Source organism: Diabrotica virgifera, chromosome 5 (assembly GCF_917563875.1).
Source record: "Diabrotica virgifera virgifera chromosome 5, PGI_DIABVI_V3a".
NCBI classification, from domain to species: Eukaryota; Metazoa; Arthropoda; class Insecta; order Coleoptera; family Chrysomelidae; genus Diabrotica; species Diabrotica virgifera.
Genome location: NC_065447.1, coordinates 39,890,201 through 39,915,079, shown reverse-complemented (window position 1 = coordinate 39,915,079; position 24,879 = coordinate 39,890,201). Strand labels below are relative to the sequence as shown.

The 24,879-nt window shown below is 31.3% G+C and overlaps 1 protein-coding gene across 1 annotated transcript in view; it reads right to left on the bottom strand.

Annotated features, from left to right (window-relative positions):
• Nucleotides 1-24,879, bottom strand: part of LOC126885350 (potassium voltage-gated channel subfamily KQT member 1) — a 267,609-nt gene that overhangs the window by 208,015 nt on the left and 34,715 nt on the right. The window contains exons 2-3 of the mRNA XM_050651907.1: nt 11,486-11,661; nt 5,994-6,257 (exon numbers count right to left, since the gene is read on the bottom strand). Of these exons, the coding sequence (XP_050507864.1) occupies nt 5,994-6,257; nt 11,486-11,661 (440 nt within the window). The remainder of the gene's footprint in view (nt 1-5,993; nt 6,258-11,485; nt 11,662-24,879) is intronic.

The window sequence follows — 24,879 nt, the reverse complement described above, 5'->3', positions numbered from 1 at the left end:
CGGCCCTTAATGGCAACTGAATGCAAAATGAGTGATGTTTCTGAAAGGTGTCAAAAGACAGATGGACAACGTGACGTGGAATTTACCCTGTATTCCGACAGCCAACTAATTGTTAGTAAAATATTTAATGAAAATTTACCTAGTAATAACAAACATCAACAAAGTTGTGGCTATAAATACATTTAAGTAAGTACTTTGAATATGTAAGATGAACGTGAAGTATGAAATGATTTTTATAATGAGAAATAGCCAGAATCTATGCAGCCATCTATACATCTTCCTATTCGAATTGAAGTAAGTCCAACTGTGCTGTTGAAAATTTGATTTACTATGAATTAAAAGGAGTGTTTGGTTTAATTGTACCAATGGCAGAGTAAATTAGAGAGTCTATAGTAAATGGAAGTCTGATATTAAAGTAGTGTTGAAGTTAAGATAAGTTGTATGAGTCACAGGAAGAAACTGATATGATATAATGATATGTGAATTAATTGGTTAAGGTACCTGAGTGTTGATATTGGAAGTGAAGAAGAATATCAAATGAACTAATAACCTGGCAAAAGTATGAGGTCCTTTTATGTAACATAGCATCTAGGACTAAACATGTTTATGAAATAGGGATTTTTCTATTTTTTATTTTTTATACCAAGTTATCGAGTTGAATTGAAAAGGTTGAATTGAAAAGGTTAACCTTTTCAATTCAACTCAATAACTTGGTATAAAAAATAAAAAAAATAAAAAAAAAATAAAAAATAAAAAATAGAAAAAATCCCTATTTCATAAACATGTTTAGTCCTAGATGCTATGTTACATAAAAGGACCTCATACTTTTGCCAGGTTATTAGTTCATTTGATATTCTTCTTCACTTCCAATATCAACACTCAGGTACCTTAACCAATTAATTCACATATATTGTAAGTACTTTGAATATGTAAGATGAACGTGAAGTATGAAATGATTTTTATAATGAGAAATAGCCATATCATATCAGTTTCTTCCTGTGACTCATACAACTTATCTTAACTTCAACACTACTTTAATATCAGACTTCCATTTACTATAGACTCTCTAATTTACTCTGCCATTGGTACAATTAAACCAAACACTCCTTTTAATTCATAGTAAATCAAATTTTCAACAGCACAGTTGGACTTACTTCAATTCGAATAGGAACATGTATAGATGGCTGCATAGATTCTGGCTATTTCTCATTATAAAAATCATTTCATACTTCACGTTCATCTTACATATTCAAAGTACTTACTTAAATGTAATTATAGCCACAACTTTGTTGATGTTTGTTATTACTAGGTAAATTTTCATTAAATATTTTACTAACAATTAGTTGGCTGTCGGAATACAGGGTAAATTCCACGTCACGTTGTCCATCTGTCTTTTGACACCTTTCAGAAACATCACTCATTTTGCATTCAGTTGCCATTAAGTCATTGAAATATGATCAACTCAATTTGGATCCCACGTGTTGGGAAACTTGTATACCTTGCCTTAGGGCATTATCCTGTTTGCCATGTGACCATCACAGGCCTTTTTACTGAAGTATGCACTTTTAAGGCATCTATATTTTATGTAAAGGGTTTTTACCCAAATATTTTTCTTTTGTGGCTCAGCTAGCATCAAGTTTGTAAGTATAACCAACTTGCTCTAACCTTTGTCAAAATTTAAATAATAACTTTATATTCATTAAATCGGTTATACTTATTTTTAGATCGAACACTGATGATGATTTTTTATAAAAATCGAAAACGTTTTGTTGTGATGTAGCCCTTTTAAGGGATTTTTAATAAAAAAATTTTATACCTTTTACAAAGGATTTCTTTCCAATTTTGTGATTGATGGTATACAGCCAACTACAGGAAAACCTTTTCTTTTCCTTGTGGATTTTTAATTATTTATACGTTTATACAGATAATTTATACCTCCACTAGTTTTTTTTTGTTTCGCAATGTATTATGTTTTTCATCTTTTGCGTTATTTTGCAGGTTATTAGCGCGCTCATCACTGTATACTCAAGTGTTCGTCTTCGATATGCGTTTGTATTTGGTAATTAAAAATCTTTTCAGTTATCTCGACCGTTATTTGTTTAGTCCGTTGGTATAGAGTAAGAAAACAAATAAATAGGTATTGTTAAACTTATGATATACGATATAATATTAATATAAATTAATAAGTTTTATTCCTTCGATATTAACTTCATTCCATTTTTGGATCACAAATAAAATGTCCGAACAGGTCGATTTTTCAAATAATCGTAGAGTGTTATGATAATAAAGTCCCATTCCTTGCATGATGTATCTTCACATGACAGTCATAGTTTCGATTTTTTTAAATAGAAAGGTAGATCACGCAATAGTATATTTAAATATATAGCTATATAACTATATTAATAATAGTATCTAGCTTATTTAAAGCTTTTGAAAGACTGATTTCTAACTGGTTTAACACTTTGATTTAAAAAAAAATAAATGTTCATTATTCGTTGCCTAATAATTATAATGTGTATTTTATCTGATGCCAGTAAAAACGTCAATTTTGTTACCACTCGTAAAAGAACTATGTAGGTATATTGTGAATTTCTGATTAATAAATAAATTGGGAATTATACCAAGCTCACCGATTTTTGTAAAATTGTAAGACCTTCCCTGACAGATTTTCTGACAGGTAAATAAACTAGTAGGTACTCGTACTATTTTAAATATGTTGTATGTATAATTTAAGTCTGCACAGGCATTGGAACAAAAAGTTTATTTAAAGAAAAATATATTTTGCCCTAAAGATAATAAGGTATGTACAGAAGATTGAAAATATTTGTGACTACATCGAAGAATTCTTACGATTCCGTGGACTGACAGAGTAAAAAATGAAGGAGTCTGTAGAAGAATAAAAAAGAACAGAGAGGTACGAACCAAAGCGAAGTCCAGGAAGAAAAAGAGTATTATGATTTAAAAACCTACCTGGTTCAGTGCAAAACATTAGAAACAAAAGAGAAAATTGAAACAAGAAGGACGAAAATTTTATAAACAAGAAAGAAGACCACATTAAACGATGGGATACCTAACTAATACACTGAAAGAGAATTCAGACCATATGGCGTTGTTGCAGTTCCGCAATTTTCTTGTAACTTATGGCCCTCCCCGTATAGTTAAAATACTTTCTCGAAAACGTCTCTTAGACATCGTAAAAAAGGGTCGCGTCTAATATATGAACTTTTATGAACTATGAATATACGAAATTTTAATTAAAACTTGGTATTTTACTATTGGGAACGTGTCGAAATGACATCATTCTATTTAAGGTAAGTGTGTCGCGGAACAAAAATAATGAAAAATCGGCAATAAACCCTAAAACTAATTTTCTTTAATTGAGTACCAATCCAATATCGAAGAAGAGACCCCGCTAAACGTATTTTAGAAATTGGTAAGTTGTGCACAGTTCGTTGAGCGAAGAAGGTGTTCTTCGTTTGTTAGCAAAGGGCTACCCTGCGTCCGATGACAGGATCCAGACATTATCGTTCCTGAGCTGCTCTGCTAGAAGGTGATGTCCTCGCTATATCTTTATTTTTAGCAAGAAGCAGTCAAAATACATGAAAGTTTGGATATATTTTGTATGTATATATATACAAGAAAAAGACTCAATTTTACTTAGTTTTTTTGACATTAGGTTTTTAATTTTGTTGACTTATGTTGTTTTCGAAATGAACCGTCATTTTTAAAGTTTGTACTAAAACTTTGTTAATTGCCAGCAAGAAACAGTCAATATACACAAGTAAAGGACAAGTGTTGTTTTCGAACTGACCGAAAAACATACCGACCTATCATAAAATATTTAAACATCCAATATAAACAGTAACTGGCGTTGTTTTTGCGCGGAATGGTTTATTTAAATCGTAAAAACCTCATGGCGTCGAAAAGTCATTTTACCTAAAATATGGACATGGATTGTCTTCGCAATAACCGATTCAATTATAAAAAGTGGCAATTTATGCCTTCCACCGAATTAGCACAATACATAGTCATCAATATGTCCTTTGGAATTTACACTTAGAGCTTCGTCTTCTCGGGAACAAAAGGTGCCGTCTAAAGTAGCTCGATAATAAAGCCCACTTTTGCCATCCATTATTCCATCTCCAAAGCTATCTATTTCTCGCTTTAAAGGTCTCATTACCCAAATTTTTGGCTTTTTCTTCAGCTTTTCCTTTTAAAACTAGACGGACGATAGGAACATTTCGTGCCCTTCTCAGTAACCCACTCGACTAATGCTGGTTTGACGTCTACATCTTTCCAACTGCGTTTTCATTTTTGGTTAATTTTGAATAAGCTCATCAATAGTTGATAAAGCTGTCTTAGTTATATAGAAGTTTACTCTCTTGTACTTGAAACTCGTGAAATTCTAAACTTTTAATCAGATTTGGTTAGACTGCACTTGGATTCGAATTCAACAAGGCCATGGTTCACTTTCAAACACTGAGTCTCTTACTGAATTCTAAATTAACCATTTCTAAAAATATAATAAAAAAGCAACGAAGTAGGTGGGCAATAAAATTTTTTTGCAAACGAAAAATACTTTATAACATGTGAATTTTTCAGCGAAAAATTGAATTCGTACTCATCACAAAATAATGGAGTATTTATCTAAGAGTCTGAGAGCGGATTAAAGCGTTAAATTTATTAAGGAGTATGGAAACCTAGTAAGAAGTTTCGGGACCTTAAGTCTTATTTCATCAACCGGGATATTCCTATAACCGGGTATTCTAATAAGGAATTCGACTGTTTGCATTTAATGCTGCTAAATTATTATTGTAATGATTAGAGAGCGGAATATATGCAACACAACATTACCAAAATATGCGCATATATATGCATTACTTTTAATACAAATATGCAGGTATTTTTTCTAAATTTGTCTAAATATGCAAATGCATATTAAAAATACCCAAAAATAAAACAATATATTAAGTCGTAAGATCTTCAGAAAAGTTGCCTTCAAAAATACGTACAACTTTCCTCAAACAATCGAAGCCCTCATTTTTTTCTAAAACATTTTTTAATTTATTTCTAATTGTAATCCCTGTATTTCCGGGAATTTTTTGACAATGAGCAGAAAAAGTGTTAACAAGATTAACCGAATCACTTAATTGTAAATTCCTTTGTTCTAATGACTTTATTAGATCTGGTAAAAAACTAAAATCAACTTTTATGAACATAAGTTCTTTAGCAATTTGTAGGTTACTTAAAGAACAAAGTACGTTACTTAAGCTGAAGAACAAAAGCGGAATTGTCTACAATTTGATGGATTTTTGTATTTTGATGCTTCTCTCTATGTCCGTCTTTATAGAAGTAAAAGCGAATTTGTCGAATAAAAGCACTGTTTCCAGAAAAATTTCTCTTGTGGGACATGATGCTTTTGTTTGTCAGTTCCTCATTTAAAAAATGAAATGTAAAAATGAATGTAACTTACGGTTTTAGAACAGGCCTTGCAAAATACTTTGTCTCCACTTAGCTTTAACTCGGGAAAACACTTTATCCAAGCACTTTTTTGAATGGTAGACATATTTAAATTTAATATATACCAATCACTTTAAAAACACTGAATACGATGCAACGTTTACTTTAAACAAATATTGGCCGGAAACTGACAAAATAATTATTAGACCCTTAAATCAGGTAGCTACGACTTGCTACGCTAATAAAATAATATTTTTCTGGGAACACCCATAATTGTTAAATTCAGGTAGTAATGGGAAAGTCCAGATGAGCGATAGATAGATAAATAACGAGCTCGTTCATATCGAAGTTATAAAATTCCAACTAAGAGAGGAAAATTTTAAACTTTTATATAATTTATTTTTAAAATATGCAAAATAAATCGTGTTTAGCTTAAATATGCAATGTTGTGTTTGCTGTCTGAAAATATGCAATATATGCATCTATATGCACTTTGAATATATTCCGCTCTCTAGTAATGTTTATATACTTACAGCTGGAAGAGCAAAGAAGGAAATGGCGAACACGCTGAAACAAGACGCAACGATTTTCCCCATCCAAGTCCGTGGAACAGTATCACCGTACCCGATCGTCGTCACTGTTATCACTCCCCACCAGAGGGCGTCGGCGTAACTGGAAAACGTCCCAGTATTTTTACCTTCCTCTTCATCTTCAACAGCGTCCTTTTCTGCTAAATACACAAAGTAACTGCTAAAGATTAGGCCCAAGAATCCAATGTATAACGTTGTAATAAGTTCCTGAAAGAAATATAATATAAGTCTATAAATATCTAAAATTTAAAATTGTCAAATAAAAAATTGCTGTTAATTTTTACTTTATTTTATTAGACAGAGAGGGGCAAAATTATGGAATAAATTCATTTTCTCTAAAATGGTCGACTTATTATTTTTGAATTAAAATTTTTTGGCATATATTTCATACTGCTGACGTCATCCATCTGAGTAATATAAACATCGACATCATTATTTATAAAGGGTGACCAAAAAAAATTTAAATTAAATTAATTGGCGTAAAAAGAAGAATGTATGTAATTTACTTAACTCAAAACACATTCTACTGCTGTCATAAAATAAATAAAAAAATTGTTTATTTCACAAATAAACATTTCTTTCCGCTTAAATTAAATCTCAAACAGCCTCCAACCTGCCTCTTGGCAGTTTGAACATTTAATTTAAGCGAAAAGCAATGTTTATTTGCCTAATGAACAATTTTTTATATTTTCTGACAGCAATACAATCTATTTTGAGTTAAATACATTACATGCATTCTTCTTTTTGCGGCAATTAATTTAATTCGAAAATGATTTTTTTGGCCACCCTGTATACATAATGATGTTAATTTTTATATTACTGAATATAGAATTGAACACCCTTTAAAATGAGCTATCAGACGACCCACATTCCCATTAAAAAAAATCATTAATTACGTCATAACGCCCAGTTAGATGACCTCAAGAGTATGAAATATATAAAAAAAATTGTAATTTAAATATAAGAATCGACCGGTTTGGGTATTTTTCTCCAAAGTCGTCCATTTTAAAGAAAATAAATTTATTCCGTAATTTTGCCCCTCTTTGTATAAGGTAAAATGGCTCCTTCGCCAATTTTTAAATTTAAGGTTTTTCATTGTCCCTTCACCAAAATTTTCAGATGAGAAACATCGCCAAACAACAGTATAAAGAGGGACAGTGGAACCACTCTCCGAAAAATTGGAAGTAAAATCTGTAGTCGCGCATGGCGCAATGTTCTTAGTCGGTTTTGCCCCACTCTCGCATTGCTAGTCGCATAGAAACGTACGGATTTTAACAGGGAAAACCCGCATCCACTACTGGTGAATTACCAATTTCGTACTGCCGGTATTACTTCTTGAGATCAAAGCGCCGACAGAGGAGTGGATTTACTGTGGAACCTCTATATACTGTGGCCAAACTTCGAGGTTTCTCCCAAAGAGTTTCTTGTAAAATTTCGTTCAAGTGACTCGGAAAGCTATGGTACGGAGAATGCACAACGTTAAAATAAGCGATCGCAAATTCAATGAAGAAGGAATGCGAAACTGACAGATGTAATCCAAAATATTGTCATGTTCAGATGGAACTGGTAAGGATACATGAGAAGAATGGACGAAAACCGTTGGACTTTACGAGATATTGGACGATTATTTAGATTTCGCGAGTTTAAAAAATTCGTCTCTGATAGTAGCAACTATGCAAATGTTGTTTAAAAGCTACATTGGTCAGTCGAGTTTGTTGACTTGTGAACAATAATCCATTTAACTGGAATGTTTATCCACTTTTTTGTTTGCGCAGTGAGTATTGTGAGGAGGATTTTTCAAAACGAAATTATAAATAAAGTTAACAAAGGTCTCAGTTATTTCATCAAAATGAGGCCTTGTATTAAAATTTTAATTTATTATTGCTTTTCAGTAAGGTTTGATAGATTAATACAAGGCATTCATGGTTACAGAGAAACAATATGGAAGCTATTATTTTATTTTCAGTTAAATTTTAACACAAATTAGATATATAGCAACTTAAGATAATATAGCAACTTAAGAAATGAAACTCGCAAAGCTGCATATCAAAATAAATTTTCGAGCAAGTCAAACTGATAAGCAATGCTCATCACAAGATTAAATTCAACCAAATCGATGGAATCTAAATTAGCAGAGTAAAAGTGGTGTGCTTAATCCGCATTGTTTACAGTTCAATTGATTACATTTTACAGAAAACCGTTCATGTTCTTTTTCTTTACGTGCCATCTCCGCGACGAAGGTTGGCATCAATTATTGCAAGGACATTTTTCTTCTATCTATGCTGCGTTTTCCTTGAATCTTTTCCTGCATTGTTAATTTTAGGAGTTCATATTTGTCAGCACGTGTTATATGACAGACTCATTGCAGTTTTCTTATTTTGATGGAATCCAGTATCTCCTTGCTGTTCTCTATTCTTCTTAGTACTTCTTCATTGGTTATTCTATGTTTCCAGGGGATTCTAAGCATTCTTCGCTATGTCCACATTTCAAATGCTTCCAATCTATTGAGGCATTTTTTATTAACAGTCCACGTCTAAACATCATACATCATCATCATCATCATCATCATCAACGCGTACGCGTCCACTGCTGGACATAGGTCTCCGTCAGATCTTTCCATTTATCTCTATTTTGTGCGGCTTGCATCCAGTTATCGATAACATGCTTCAAATCATCGACCCATCTGGTTAGTGGGCGTCCTCTGCTCCGTAGTGCTTCTTCTCGCGGACTCCACTCGACAATACGTTTTGTCCATCGGTTGTCTGGCAATCTGGCGACGTGTCCTGCCCAATTCCACTTAAGCGACGCGATTTTTTCGACAGCGTCTATTGCTTTGTTCTACGGCGTATTTCTTCGTTTGGGATTCGGTCTCTCAGGGAGACACACAACATCTGGCGCTCCATAGCCCTCTGAGTTACGCGAATCTTGCTCACTATCTTTTTTGTTAGTGTTAATGTTTTGGCTCCATAAGTGAGTACAGGCAACACACTCGTCAAAGAGTTTCCTTTTGAGGCATATGGGCAAGCCCAATTTAAATACATAGTTCAGTTTACCAAACGGTGCCCAGGCTAATCCTATGCGACTTGGGAGTTCGCACGTCTGGTTATCTCGTCCCAACCGAATTTCATGTCCCAAGTACTTATAAGATGCAGTCTGCTCAGTATCCATTCCATCAACAACAGTATTACGATTTAGAACCACATTAGTCATTATTTTCGTCTTGTTGATGTTAATCTTTAGTCCGACCTCTAAGGAAGCGTAATATAATTTGTTCAACATTATTATTGCGTCATCCATACAATCGGCTATAAGGACGATGTCTTCTGCGAATCTCAAATGACTGAGCTTCTCTCCATTTATATGATACCATATTCGTTTAGATCTGCCTTCTTAAATGTGTGTTCTAAAAGGGTTGTGAATAGCTTTGGTGAGATGGTGTCTCCCTGCCGTACTCCTCGCTGTATTCAGAATGTATTTGTTTGGTGTTCAGACAGTCTTACGCTAGTCGTTGCCTTTTGGTAGATATGTTTGATCCTGTTATTGTAGCGATGGTCTATTCGGCATTCTGTCAATGCTTTTAACATTTTCTGCTGGTTTATGGTTTCAAATGCTTTCTCGTAGTCCACGAATATCAGTGCCAATGGTTTGTTGTATTCCGCAGACTTCTCTGTTAGGTTTTTATTACCAGTATGTGGTCGTTAGTGCTATATCCAGATCTAAATCCAGCTTGTTCTCTAGGCTGATAGAAGTCTAATTTAGCATCCATTCCTTTTTTGATATAATGTTTGTGAAAAGTTTATATACGTGTGAGAGGAAACTGATAGGACGGTAGTTCTTTTAGATCTGTTATGTCACCCTTCTTGTGTTATAAAACAATGACTGCGTTGTTCCATTGAGAAGGAGTTTTTCCTTGGTAAATGCATTCGGTAAAAACTTTGGCCAAAGCCTGGATAATGTTATTTCCACCTTGTTTAATTGTCTCGATTACTATTCTGTCATCGCCAGGGGATTTATTATTTTTCATTTCTGAAAGTGCCTTTTTAACTTCATGTGGTGTTACTTCTGTCATTAATTCTAATCCCTGGTTTGTGATTTTGGGCAGGGGCTGATCTTGCCTTTCGTTAGTGCTCTCATACATTTCTCAATAAAACTATTCGGCAACCTTGAAGATTTCGGCTTTATCCGTGGCAATGTTGCCATCTTTGTTTCTGACTTTGTACATATTTTTGTTACCGATGTTATTCGTATTTCGTCTCAAAACTTTTAAACCTGTTTTCTTGGCTTATGTGAGTTATTCCTCTTGTGTTGTTTTCTCTTATGTCTTTTCGGATTGATCGGTGGATATCTTTACTTAATTTCTTCAGTGTTGTGTAGTTGGAGTCGTATTTTTCCGTCAACTGTCTTCTTTTACTTATTAGCTCTTTGGTATTTTGGCTTAATTTTTCTTTATGGGTCACGACAGTCGGACAGCACTCCCTTTCTGCTTCTTTTAGTGCTTTCGTTATGACATTATTTGCTTGTTCAATGCCTTTTACGTCATTTTCAAGGTCTTGTATAAGTCTGGTTAGTACATCTTCATAGAGGTTGTGTTGTTGTTTTCTGGGGAAATCCATTTCGTCTTTCGTGTTTTGAAGATTATCTTGGTTCTTTCGAAATTGACATTCAATTATATCTTTGCTCAGATTAATCTGTGGTCGCTTCCTACCGAAAATTTGTTAAGTATTTCAATGTCTTTAATTATTTCTTTTCTGTTTGTTATGATCTGTTTGTTATGATCTTGTTTGTTATAATATGTTTGTTAAACATCATACAAAAGAACATAAAATACGTAACATTTTATTACTCGTTTTCTAAGATCAAGACTAAGGCCTCTACTACATAATATGTGCTTCATATTAGTTAATACTCTTCTATCCTTTTCTATTCTAATTCTGATTTTTTTTTGGTATAATCGTTTGTTTCATTATTGTTTGTCCCTAAATAGACATAGTTATTTCTGAACTCGTTCTATCATCTTATTATTTACGTGTATATTGATGTTTCTAATATAGTTCTTTGATATAACCATGAACTTTGTTTTCTAAATGTTTAGAGATAGACCAAATTCTTCACTTCTTCACTCACAGAAAATCGTTGCTTTTGGACAAATGAACGTTATGTGTACACAGTTTAAGACATTTAAATTTAAAGCCCTTGGATTGTAGTGCGCTACCAGTCTAATTGTAGCCATGTATTAGTTTCCAGAAAAGAGAAACTTTTTTTGTTAATAAATAATATTCTTGAAATCTGTTTACAAATCTGAAAAATTTACAATAAAACATTTGTTTTCAGGTTTTATTTAAACTGATTTTAATTTTAAAGATTTACCAACAGGAAAGGATTACATATTTCAATGTTTATATAATATGGTGGTAATATTATAAAAAAATATTTACCTGCCGATGGATAAATACCACGGATCCCAACAATCTCCATGTACCGCCTTGCCGATCGACGTGTAACATTCGAAGAATCTGGAGAAAGCGAATGCCGCGAATTGCCGATGTTGCAAATACTTGTCCGTTTGAACCTAAAGTTAGTACCACAATTGACGCTACAACCACTATTAAGTCTGAAAACAAAAGATATTAATTAGAACACAGTTCGTCATTGTTTTGGTATTTAATTTAGCGATAGTAAAATGAATGTATCAATGCTCTAAATCTAAATTCGTTGGCCTATCACATATTTTTTTGTGGCCTATCACAGATTTTTATTATTATTATTTTTATGATAATATCTAATATTCCTGATTTTTTTTCGCGCAGGACAAGAAAGTTTTACGAGATACTTTTCCAAAGAGTATGATTTAGTGTATTGTAATGATCCCGTAGGGCTTCTTCAAAAACTGAATTTTGAAAAAGAATTTAAAAATGTGTCTTTTTATTGATGCTTCTAAGATTAGTTTGAAAGACGTGCTAATTCACAATGTAGTAAATACGTCGCGTATGCAACAAACATGAAAGGAAATTTAACAGATTTACACTTTGGAGTATATCTGGTGATTTGAAGGCCGCAACAATACTCACTAGCTTACAGGTATGTTATACTAAATTTTGCTGTTTATATGTGAACGGGACAATCATGAAAGAGATAAATATTACACGAGTAGTGAAAAATTGCCCAGAAAGAAGGTTTAACACTTTTAATTTAAAAGTAGATCTTAAAAATCTATAGTGACACTAGACTAAATTTTGCTGCTACCACTTCACACAAACCTGGCACTCATGTCATGTCTTCGGTTTAATGTCAGTTACTAGATTTTTTAAAAATATTAGGCATGTGGTTTCAGTTTTTCATTTATAAATATATTTTTTGAGATATTAGATATTCAGTTTCCATAATTCCAAAAGAGAAGGTATTAAAAGAAAAAACTCTATATACCATTTTCAAAAGGTAACATTAAATTTAAATCGCCCAGGGTATATGGGCTACAGGTATTTAACCATTTGCCCACAGTTCTAAAGTCCGCCAATTCAATACATGGATTTAAGAGGAATCTTAGACAATTTTTATGTGAAAAAGTGTTTTATACAGTCGAAGAATTTTTTAGATCTTAGATATTAGCTGTATTTCATTTAGCTTTTAAATTTATTTCATTTTATGTCTCGTTTAGTCTAGTTTAGTGTTTAGTTTTTAGCAATGTATATTTATGACTAATTCTATACAAACTATAATTATTGACAAAAAGAATATAAAGAATTTGAATTTGAATTGTGAATTTGAATTTGAGGTTTTTTTGGTATGCGGGATCAAGGTCTATTATTAGTTTTCTAAGAATTCGAAAAAATAAATGCATTTAAAAAGCACTGTCTCGAAATTTTGTGCCTACGCTCTTAGAATTGTTCAAATTTATCAATTTTAATCAGTAATTGGATAAACACTATCTAGAAATAAATTTATCGTATAGATTAAATTATTATAGAAATTATAGTGCTAGTCTTGTATAAAGAACAACTATAGTATATAGTCTGGGCTGATTATCGGAGAATAGGCCATTTTTGGGAAAAGTTATTTACCAGCAATTTTATTGCTGGAATCGAATCTTATGATTGTATATATTAATAATATAGGTATGCAAAGTCCGCAGATAGTGTGCTACTTTTTTTATAAACAAAATGGCGCACGAAAATCGTGTTTTTTTCAATTTTTGCTCTATAACTCCAAAGATTTTAACTTTACACCAAAAACACTCAAATAAAAATTCACCGCAATTAAATTCTGCATAGAGACGTGTTTTTTCCGATTTACTTTGACTAACACTTTCCCCGGAAAAAGCGGGTTTTTCCAACAAAATCTTTAATTTTCAACTAAACTTTTAGATAAGTAATTGTTAATCAATAATTAAATAACTTGGTAATGTAAAAGCCCTTTCCGTATAGATTATAATTCCAGAAGCCGATGGAAATTGAATGAACAGTTTAGCAACAATTGAATTGTTAATTAAAAATTTACGGTCGCCATAATAACGACAATAATAACGGTGCCTAATAATAACTATATTTTTTCATAAAAAGACACCATACCTATCTAATGTACTTTACAGAATTGAAATTGGACTATTTGAGCGGCCTCAGGAATATTTTCAAATTATAAAGTATTTTTTGGCTTATAAACAAATAGAATATCTCGGGAAATATTAAACTAAATTAACTTGTAAAAACGGTGTTCGAAAAACAGTGGCAGGACGCTTCTTTTAAAAGAAAGAACGTTTAATTATGATGGGTAGTTCCTGAGATACACCCGGTCAAAGATATAAAAATAGGATCATAATTTCCAAACCGTCACCTTTTTATTTTTATCCTCTTTTTCACACCAATTTTCATATCCTTAAAATACTCATAACATATATTATTATAATAAAAACTATCGATAATACGTGTGAAAATTGCCAAAAATAGCAAAATTCCAATCAAAAATTAGGTTGGAGAAAATGTAACCCTCAAAGTTCAAAATCGGTATACGTTAAAAAAATGCATTTTGTCGGCTTCCCATGGAGCAATTTTCTTCATTCTTTTTTTGTTCCCAATTAACTCGAGTAGAGCAATCGAACTAACGCATTATTAAATGTCAAACTTGCTTTTGTTTGGTTATAATAAATTGATTTATTTATTATAACACAAAATTTTAATTTGTTTAAATAAAAATTGTTTAAATAATTAAACAGCTTTCAAATGAGAAGATTTATGTTTTTAACTTTAAAAGGTACACTTGTAGTACGTTTATCTAAAAAAAGCTTAGAACTGGAAAAAATATGAAGTTTTCTGTTCTTATAAATAAATTAATCTATTATAACAAAACAAAAGCAAGTTTGACATTTAATAATGCATTAGTTCGATGGCTCTACTCGAGTTATTAGGGAACAAAAAAAAAATGAAGGAAATTGCTCCGTGGGAAGCCGAGAAAATGCAATTTTTTAACGTATACCGATTTTGAACTTTGAGGGTTACATTTTCTCCAACCTAATTTTTGAGTGGAATTTGGCTATTTTTGTCAATTTTCACACGTATTATCGATAGTTTTTCACTGGTCATAATTAAACGTTTTTTCTTTTAGGAGAAGCATTCTGCCACTGTTTTTCGAATACCGTTTTCACGATTTAATTTAGTTTAATATTTCCCGAGATATTCTATTTGTTTATAAGCCAAAAAATTGTTTATAATTTTAAAATATTCCTGAGGCCGCTTAAATATTCCAATTTCAATTCTGTAAAGTACATTAGATAGGTATAGTGTCTTTTTATGAAAAAATCATATTTATTCTTATGTATCATAATTGTTGTCGTTATTATAGCGACCGTAAATTTTTAATTAACAACTAAATTGTTCCTAAACTGTTCATTTAATTTCTATCGGCTTCCGGAATTATAATTTATAAGAAAAGTGCTTTTACATTACCAAGTTATTTAATTATTTATTAACAATTACTTATCTAAAATTTTAGTTGAAAATTAAAGATTTTGTTGGAAAAACCAGCTTCTCCGGGGAAACTGTTCGTCGAAGTGAATCGGGAAAAACAAGTCTCTATGCACAATTTAATTGCGGTGAATTTTTATTTGGGTGTTTTTCGTGTAAAGATAAAATCTTCGAAGTTATAGAGCAAAAATTGAAAAAAAACACGATTTTCGGGCGCCATTTTGTTTATAAAAAAAGTAGCACACTATATGCGGAATTTGCATACCTATATTATTAATAAATACAATAATTAGATTCGATTCCAGCAATAAAATTGCTGGTAAATAACTTTTCCTTGTATTTTGCTAATTAGCCCAGAGTAATATCATACTATTCTTTTTCTCATGATCATCTTTCAGTGCGTCACAGTTTTTCGATTTCTCTCTAACGCATTAAATTGTATGTGACAGAAAAAAAGGCACGTCTTTGAATACTTTGGTAATTATTCTAGTTCGGTGATTATTCTAGTTGTCGATAGATGGCGCCATAATCAAAAAAGAATTATTTATTAAATAAAATAATAATATTATCAATATAATCTGTACAATTTATAAGACTATACAAATGAAAGAAAATACCATTTTATAAATGCAATAGACACAATTGATTTGGTTTTATTCCAAATTGAAAATAAAATTTGACAACTGTCAGATTTAACAAAAATGTCACGTTAGAATAAATGTCATAAATGTGTATTATCACGGACTTACCTTTTTTTCTATAATTTGTGACGCACTGAAAAATGTTCATGAAAAGGAGAATATCTACTGTATACCGTGAATTCACTATTTTGAGCTTCAGTGTATCTATGCAGTTTTGTATTTATTTAATCTGTCTCTCTGCAATGCATACTCTCAAACAAGTGTCTTTACCTGACAAACTGCAGCGGAAACTTCAAAGTAAACTATAGATAGGGTGAATATACGAAGTATTAACTTTGAATGCAGTATACTGTCATAACTTCAAACAACTATTAAGCGATTACTCGAATAGAATTTGCATGCAATGATTGTTGTCTAAAACGTAATATAACTTTTGATGTTTTCAGCAATAGATAGATAACCTGTTAAGTCGAGGAAATGAAGCATTTTGGCTCGCAATTTTTTCGTCCAGGATGGATTTACTTGAAATTTTCACAGAAAGTAGGGAATATAGTCCAAAGATCATTTTCTATATCATGCCGCTGAACGCTAAAACCTTGGGGGTGGTTACCACCCCATCTCGGGGGTGGGAATTTTTTATTAAATTCTAACCATGGAAATCAATGTAAAACGTAATTCTAAGAAAAAAATGTGTTTCACATTTTCTTCGTAAAACTAATATTTTTCGAGTTATTCGCGGTCAAAAGTAACAGTTTTTCGACGACAAAATCCACTTTTTTAGAGAGTTTTTTTAGAATTACTCGAAAAATATGCATTTAATAAAAAAACTGTGGCTATCGAAATTGTGTCTTTTAGTAACACAAACCAAATTCTTTTTCTGTAATATTTTTCCGACTAATACAAACCGAGATACGGCATGTTAAATGTTAGCTTTTTTCGTCAAATGTATAATTTAAAATATTCAAAGTTAAATAATTTAATAACGGAAAAACTTTTCATTTTTGAGGAAAACTTAGATAATCTTTTTTCAAGCATACAATTAGACCTTTCAAAAGAAAAAAAGAAAAAGTTCCTAGCATAAAAATTGAGTGACTTATGATCAAAAAGAGGTCGGTACCTGCTTTTTATTATAAAAAAATCAGTGAAAACAACCCCCTAACTACCCTCCTAATTAAAAATTGGTCTTCACCTTTCTCTAACTCCTTTTATATTTGTATTACCAATACACCCAAGAAGTTTGACCCATTTAAAAGGCCTAATTTTAGAAAAATTGGAGTTTAAAAAAATCTGTTTTTTGGAATTTCGTATTTTTCAATATTTTCTTCAAAATATCTCCGAAAATACTAGAGATAAGCAAAAAATGATGGACTGACTACTAAATTGTAGCTTTTCTCATAACCAAAAATTTCCTTGTGCATAGATTTTCATTACAGTGAATAGTTAGCGAGATATAGCTGATTAAAACCTCTATTTACGAGCAAACACCTCCTTATCGAGCCTTCTAAACCCACCCCAATTAAAAACTAAGGGATCTTACGGAATTTAATTTACATAGTCTTATAGCTCTTCAAAAATCCTACAATATCATTTTTGAAAAAACTTTTCATCGCCAAAAATAAAGGAGTTATGTTTATAAAACGAATTTTTTGAAGTTATACTTCTTTACCGGCGATAGAGGGTGATTTTTTATGTTAAAACCTATCAGCCCGGCGCATGCGCATTATAACTTTGTTCTGATTGGATGTTCAAATGACATGTCAAAAATTATCCGATATGGCAGCTGTAGGACAGCTGTGGTTTGGAGGTAAAGGTAAAGGTAAACAAATGTATAATATATTAGTTTTATTGTTGTGAGGACAGAAACAAAACAGTTTATAATATTGTAGTGACTTTTAAATAGTTTTTAAAAGCAACAGGTACGTAATAATTGTTAATGTATCATGAGTATAAACCTACCTATTTGATCTGCCAAAATACATATTATGTAATACTTTTATTTATATAATTTGATTACCATCAAAATTTCTATCAATATTCACCTAATATATTGTTTTCTTACTCTGTTTTGTTGTATTTTTTCAATTCTAAATCATTTCAATTTAAAATTAAAATAATTTGATCAATTTTCAAAATATCAAAATATCACAAGTTTAATCCGTTTAGTTAGTCGATCTTCGTAAATAATGACACATAGTGTCCGTGGCTAAGCGTTGAAGGCGAATGAATTCCAATACCAACCGCGCTTATCAGCGCTGGTTCGAGTCCCAATAGAAACATTCTTTTTTGTTTTTTTTTAATACATTTTATGATTGTAAGTATATTTATTATATAATTTTATTTTCAGAAAATACGTATTTAGTTAAAAAAATTTTCGACAATTTATGTTCAGACATCATTTTGTGGCTTGTTTAATGTGTTTGTGTGTGTTTTATTCTTTTATTATTTTAATTTTTGGCACTGTTCTAATAAAAATGTTTGAGAAGTAGTAAGTATACATTAGTTTAATATTTAAACAAAATATAAATAAAAAGTATATTAATTTCGTTTAAATCATATAATAGAAGTATAACTTCTTACGTGCGTACAAAGTTCACACACATTCTTTTTTTTTTTTTCGAAAGATTCGAATAGTCCGCTTATAGAGTATTTTCAATGTATATAATACCACAGAACTAGTTCGTATACTGGAAGATGACTAAAAAACTATTTGTATTTGTATTTGTACATATTTGTAAATTCGTATTTTTGTGTAAATAAATGTTTTTTTAATTCTTTAATTCTACTTTTTTCTCTGTATATCTATCAAATTATCTACTTATAAAAACTGCAATGTTACTAAGGGTGGTTTTTAAGGGTTGAAATATGATATTATATCCTTTAGCATAAAACAATCATTATTAACCAATAAAAACCAAATTTTACCCATATTAAAGTTTATAATGTTTCTATATAATTTTTGAAAATAAGGGGTAGTTTACACCCCTAAAAATAATCAACGCCCTTGAACATGATATAGAATATGAAGTAGAGGGTGAGATAATCCTAATCTAAAATTTTTATATAAATCGATGCAAACCGAAATTATTCTTTTAGGATAAGTCAATTTTTTTATACCGGGTAGCGAGAAAGTATGGAATCACGATAATTTCTCTAATTTTGGTGGGTAAGGATTTTCTAATGCGGCCGATATTAAAGTGATTATTTCATTCATAGGAGATTCTGACCAATAGAAAGCTACAGAAGTCTGAATTAAATCGATAATTTTTGATAATCTCCAGTCGTTAAGCATATTACGTCAGATGCCCTTCGTTGCTACGAAAAAATACATTCAGTGACATTAATGACAAATGTTTTAAAAATTATAAAAGTGATGACTTTCAACCGTCAAATATATATATATATAACAACTGTGTGCTTAGTTGCACTAATTTGTACTTACATAAATAAATTACAATAAAATTTTGGTTTTGAGCAGTTTTATTCATGAAATAATCGCAACAAATTGCACTCGAACTCTAAAATTAATATAGAATTTTTGCCCTCGTGACACTTTGACATAATTTCACTCGCCTTCGGCTCGTGAAATTAAAACTGCCAAAGTGACACTCGGGAAAAATTCAATAATTTTAGAGCTCTTGTGCAATTACTACTGATAATTACATTATCCACAAGGAAAGAAAAGTTTTCCTGTAGTTGGCTGTATACCATCAATCACAAAAATTGGAATAAATCCTTTGTAAAAGGTATAAAATTTATTAAAATCCCTAAAGGGCTACATCAGAAAAAAACGTTTTCGATTTTATTACAAAATCATCATCAGTGTAAGACAGAGCTGAGCCACCAAAGAAATATAGGGGTCATAACTCTTCAAATATAAAATGTATGCTTTACAGATGCATATTTACTTAAAATGCCTTGTGACTGGCAAAAGGCAACAGGAACAATGCCCTAAGGTAAGGTATTTAAATTCCCAACATGTGCGATGCAAAAAATTATTTCGATGACTTTATGGCAACTCATTCAGTTGCCATAAAGTCATCGAAATGTAAACTCAATTTTTTGCATCCCACATGTTGGGAATTTAAATACCTTACCTTAGGGTATTATTCCTGTTGCATTTTGCCCATCACAAGGCATTTTAAGTAAATATGCATCTGTAAAACATACATTTTATATTTGAAGGGTTATGACCCCTATATTTCTTTGGTGGCTCAGCTAGCATCCAGACTGTCTTACACTGATGATGATTTTGTAATAAAATCGAAAACGTTTTGTTTTGATGTAGCCCTTTAGGGATTTTAATAAATGTTATACCTTTTACAAAGGATTTATTCCAATAACTACATTGTTATCAAATCTTCCGTTTGTCTGGAAATATAATGAACTTTCTTATTTCAAATGAAACACCCTGTATATTTTCTTCATTTTGAAGTCCTTAAGAAATACTGATTATTTTTCATGTTATATTCGCTATAACTAAATACCATAATTTCGGAGTTATTACTACATTTATTAAAAGAAAATTTTTCAAACAAATTATAAATATCAATTTTTTTGCCTGTGTAGATATTATTTTAGGTTCTTTGGATCATTGGGAACAAAAAATGTCTTCTGTAATTTTCCTATAAAGTTTATCATTTCCGAGTTATAACCAATTTAAAACTGAAAAAATCGAAAAATGACGATTTTCTAGATTCAAAAAGACAAGTAAAAAATATTATTTTTAAAACTACGAAGTACCTAAATTGAAGTTCAAACTCTATTATATCAGCTACCGATAAGTGAGTTGGTCTTATTTTATCTTAAAACATTGTTTTTTATTTGTTAATGCAGCTCATTCGTCTGTCCTCTCATATGCGCTTCATTATCAATTAAAAAAACAATGTTTTAGAATAAAACGTGCCAAAAATTCTTACAGGGATCTTATAGAAGGTTTGAGCTCGAATCTAGATACTTCGTAATTTTAAAAATTATTTTTTTTACTTGTGTTTTTGTATCTTGAAAATTGTCATTTTTCGATTTTTTTCAGTTTTAAATTGTTTATAACTCGGAAATGAATAACTTTAGAGGAAAATTACATAATCCCTTTTTTATCCTCAATGATCCAAAAACCTAAAATAATGTCTACCTGGGCCGCAAAAATTAATTATTATAATTTGTTTAAAAAATGGTTTTTTAATAAAAATGTTTCATACTCCGAAATTATGGCATTTAGGTATAGAAAGTATAACATGAAAAATAATCAGTTTTTGTTAAGGACTTTAAAACGCAAAAAATATACAGGGTGTTCCATTTAAAATAAGAAATTTCATTAGATTTCCAGAAAAATGGAAGATTTGACAACAATGTAATTACCACTATAATATCGGCCGCATTAGAAGACCCTAACCCACCAAAACCTATAAAAATCGTTTTAGCGGTTTCCGAGAAGTTACCGTGTTTCCATACTTTCTCGCTACCCTGTATATAGCTCCAACAAGGGTTGTTTTAAGGTAATCAATATTATGATATTATATCTTAAAGCACAAAACAACCATTATAAGAACTAATAAGAATGAAGTGTTGACAATATTAAAGTTTAATATGTTATTTTATAATTTTTACAATTAGGGGTAGTTTTCACCCTTAAAAAACCAAAAGCGTACAACGGCTCAATATGGAAAATGAACTAGAGGGTGAAGTGAGCCTAATCCCAAATAGTCTGGGCTGATTATCGGAGAATAGGCCTTTGGGAAAAGTTATTTACCAGCAATTTTATTGCTGGAATCGAATCTTACGATTGTATGTATTAATAATATGGGTATGCAAAGTCCGCAGATAGTGTGCTACTTTTTTTATAAACAAAATGGCGCCCAAATGTCGTGTTTTTTTCAATTTTTGTTCTATAACTCCAAAGATTTTAACTTTACACCAAAAATACTCAAATAAAAATTCACCGCAATTAAATTCTGCATAGAGTCGTGTTTTTCTCGATTCACTTTGACGAAAACTTTCCCCGGAAAAAGCGGGTTTTTCCAACAAAATCTTTAATTTTCAACTAAAATTTTACATAAGTATTTGTTAATAAATAATTAAATAACTTGGTAATGTAAAAGCACTTTTCGTAGAGATTATAATTCCAGATGTTCATGGAAATTAAATAAACAGTTTAGCAACAATTGAATTGTTAATTAAAAATTTACGGTCGCTATAATAACGACAATAATTACAATGCATAAGAATAACTATGATTTTTTCATAAAAATACACTATACCTATCTAATGTATGTTACAGAATTGAAATTGGGCTATTTAAACGGCCTCAGGAATATTTTAAAATTATAAAGAATTTTTTGGCTTATAAAAGCCTACAACTGGAAAAAATATGTAGTTTTCTGTTCTTATAAATAAATGAATCTATTATAACAAAACAAAAGCAAGTTTGACATTTAATAATACGTTAGTTTGATGGCTCTACTCGAGTTATTAGGGAACAAAAAAAGAATGAAGGAAATTGCTCTATGGGAAGCCGAGAAAATGCATTTTTTTAACGTATACCGATTTTGAACTTTGAGGGTTACATTGTCTCCAACATAATTTTTGATTGGAATTTTGCTATTTTTGGCAATTTTCGCACGTATTATCGATAGTTTTTATTATAATAATATATGTTATGAGTATTTTAAAGATATGAAAATTGGTGTGGAGAAAGATGACAAAAATAAAAAGGCGTTGGTTTAAAAATTATGATCCTTTTGTTTATATTTTTGCCGTAAATTCCGGTCAACTTTGACCGATTGTATCTTAGGAACCACTCGTCATAATTAAACGTTTTTCTTTGAAAAGAAGCGCCCTGTCGGTGTTTTTCGAATACCGTTTTCATGATTTAATTTTGTTTAATATTTCCCGAGATATTTTATTTGTTTATAAGCCAAAAAATTCTTTATAATTTTAAAATATTCCTGAGGCCGTTTAAATAGCCCAATTTCAATTCTGTGAAGTACGTTAGATAGGTACAGTGTATTTTTATGAAAAAATCATAGTTATTCTTATGCATCATAATTATTATCGTTATTATAGCGACTGTAAATTTTTAATTAACAATTCAATTGTTGCTAAACTGTTCATTGAATTTCCATTGGCTTCTGAAATTATAATCTTTACAAAAAGCGCTTTTACATTACCAAGTTATTTAATTAAGGATTAACAATTATTTAGCTAAAATTTTAGTTGAATATTAAAGATTTTGTTGGAAAAACCCGCTTTTTCCGGGGAAAGTTTTCGTCGAAGTGAATCGGGAAAAACACGTCTCTATGCAGAATTTAATTGCGGTAAATTTTTATTTGAGTATTTTTGGTGTAAAGATAAAATCTTTTGAGTTATAGAGCAAAAATTTAAAAAACACGATTTTCGGGCGCCATTTTGTTTATAAAAAAAGTAGCACACTATCTGCGGACTTTGCATACCTATATTATTAATACATACAATAATAAGATTCGATTCCAGCAATAAAATTACTGGTAAATAACTTTTCCTTGTATTTTGCTAATTAGCCCAGAGTAAAATTTTTGTACAAATCGATGCTGGAGGAAACAATTGCGAGGTTTTGCCATTTTTTCAGCTTCATTTCCTCGACTAATTAAATAGAGAAGGGCGAAACTTTAAACTCTTTGATACGAATTGTTCGAAACCATAAGTAATTGTAAGAAACTGAAAATATTATAAAACGATTAAAATGCGATATTTCTATTTGATTGTTTCTCTTCTTCGTCCTACATTATAAATAGGCCCAATGCCTGTTTTACTTCAGTTTTTAGCCTCAATTGACTTTGTCTGACCATCTTTTCCTCGGTAGTCTCAATGATCTTCCATTTGGCGATTTGACGTTGCTGTTCATACATTCTATTTTCTGTCATTCTTTCTATGTGTTGATTCCATTCTATTTTTCTTCTTTTGGTCCACATTTTTATTTCTTCTCTACCACATCTCGCTCGTATTTCCTAACTTCTTACGACCAGATTATATCGTCTCGGTTCCGCTGATATCACTATGGATTTAGTTTTCTCTGTTGAGATCATTATGTTGTATATGAGCGCCGTGTCTTCCAGGGCCGTAAGTACGATGTTGGGGGCCCCGGGGCAAACGTAATCTGGGGGCCTCTACCGGGAGGTCTCGGGGGTTTACCCCCCAGCGGAACAGGGGTGGGGTAAAAAATTGGGTACGTATCAACGTATCTCACACTGCTTTCATGCCTTGAAAGCGAATGTCTAGCTGATGGTATAATGTGTCGATGTAAAACATGGTTACTTTAAAGCATGGCTTGGGTTCTTGAAGTCTTTCATCTTCGCACAGTTCACCGAAATGTTTTTTCGTCTTCTGTATTATTTTTGGAGCGAACCCTACTGGTATTCCTCGTTATACCCGATATACCCCCGTAACGTTGACACATATTTAAAGCCTCCTCAAAGAAGGTTTCAAATTGTCCTCTAATTTCAGTTAGTTTTAAGAGGCTCTCTTTAAGTAAACTGTAAGCTGTTAAAAGGTCCAAAGATCTTGATTAGAGTGTTTTCGAGACTATGTTGAGGATTTCAAGGATTTTATTTTGCACAACTAGTATCAAAACAAATTTGAATGATTCTAGTTTCTTTGTTCCCGTTGTGTTTCTTCGTCTCTTTCATTTTTGTTGTTACATGTCAGAACTAGACTTGAAAGGCACTTCAAAACATCGCAAAATCTGGATTAAAAGGTTTTAGACTCACTTTCGAGGAACATCTTTAAGATTGTTATGGGGACTTCAGTGCCTCCCAACGAACAGTCCTCCCAACGAACGATACTGTTCGTTGGGAGTTGGAATAATATGAAGATATGAAGGTTTATTTAGAGAAAATGCAAGAAGAGGTAAACCACATTGCTGAGAAGATACAGAAAATTTAAAAGGTGGAAGAAAAATTTGAGAATGCGTTATAAAATTCGATATGGAAAAATTGGAAGAAAAATTGAAGGAGATAGGAAAATGTCAAAAAGGAGGAGACCGTGGTGAAGTAATTGTATACAGTTCTAATAAGAGCAGAATCCAATTTGGCGGGGATATTAGAAAACGATATCCGGTACCTTTCATTAAAATCTTAAAAACAAATTCCAACGTATGAAGAACTTAGAAGACTGCAAAGAAATTATAAGCAGCCATCTAACACTTCCTGGAGAGATTTTGAGACAAAATTTTTCATAATGGTGCTGGTGAAACAGGTTAATATC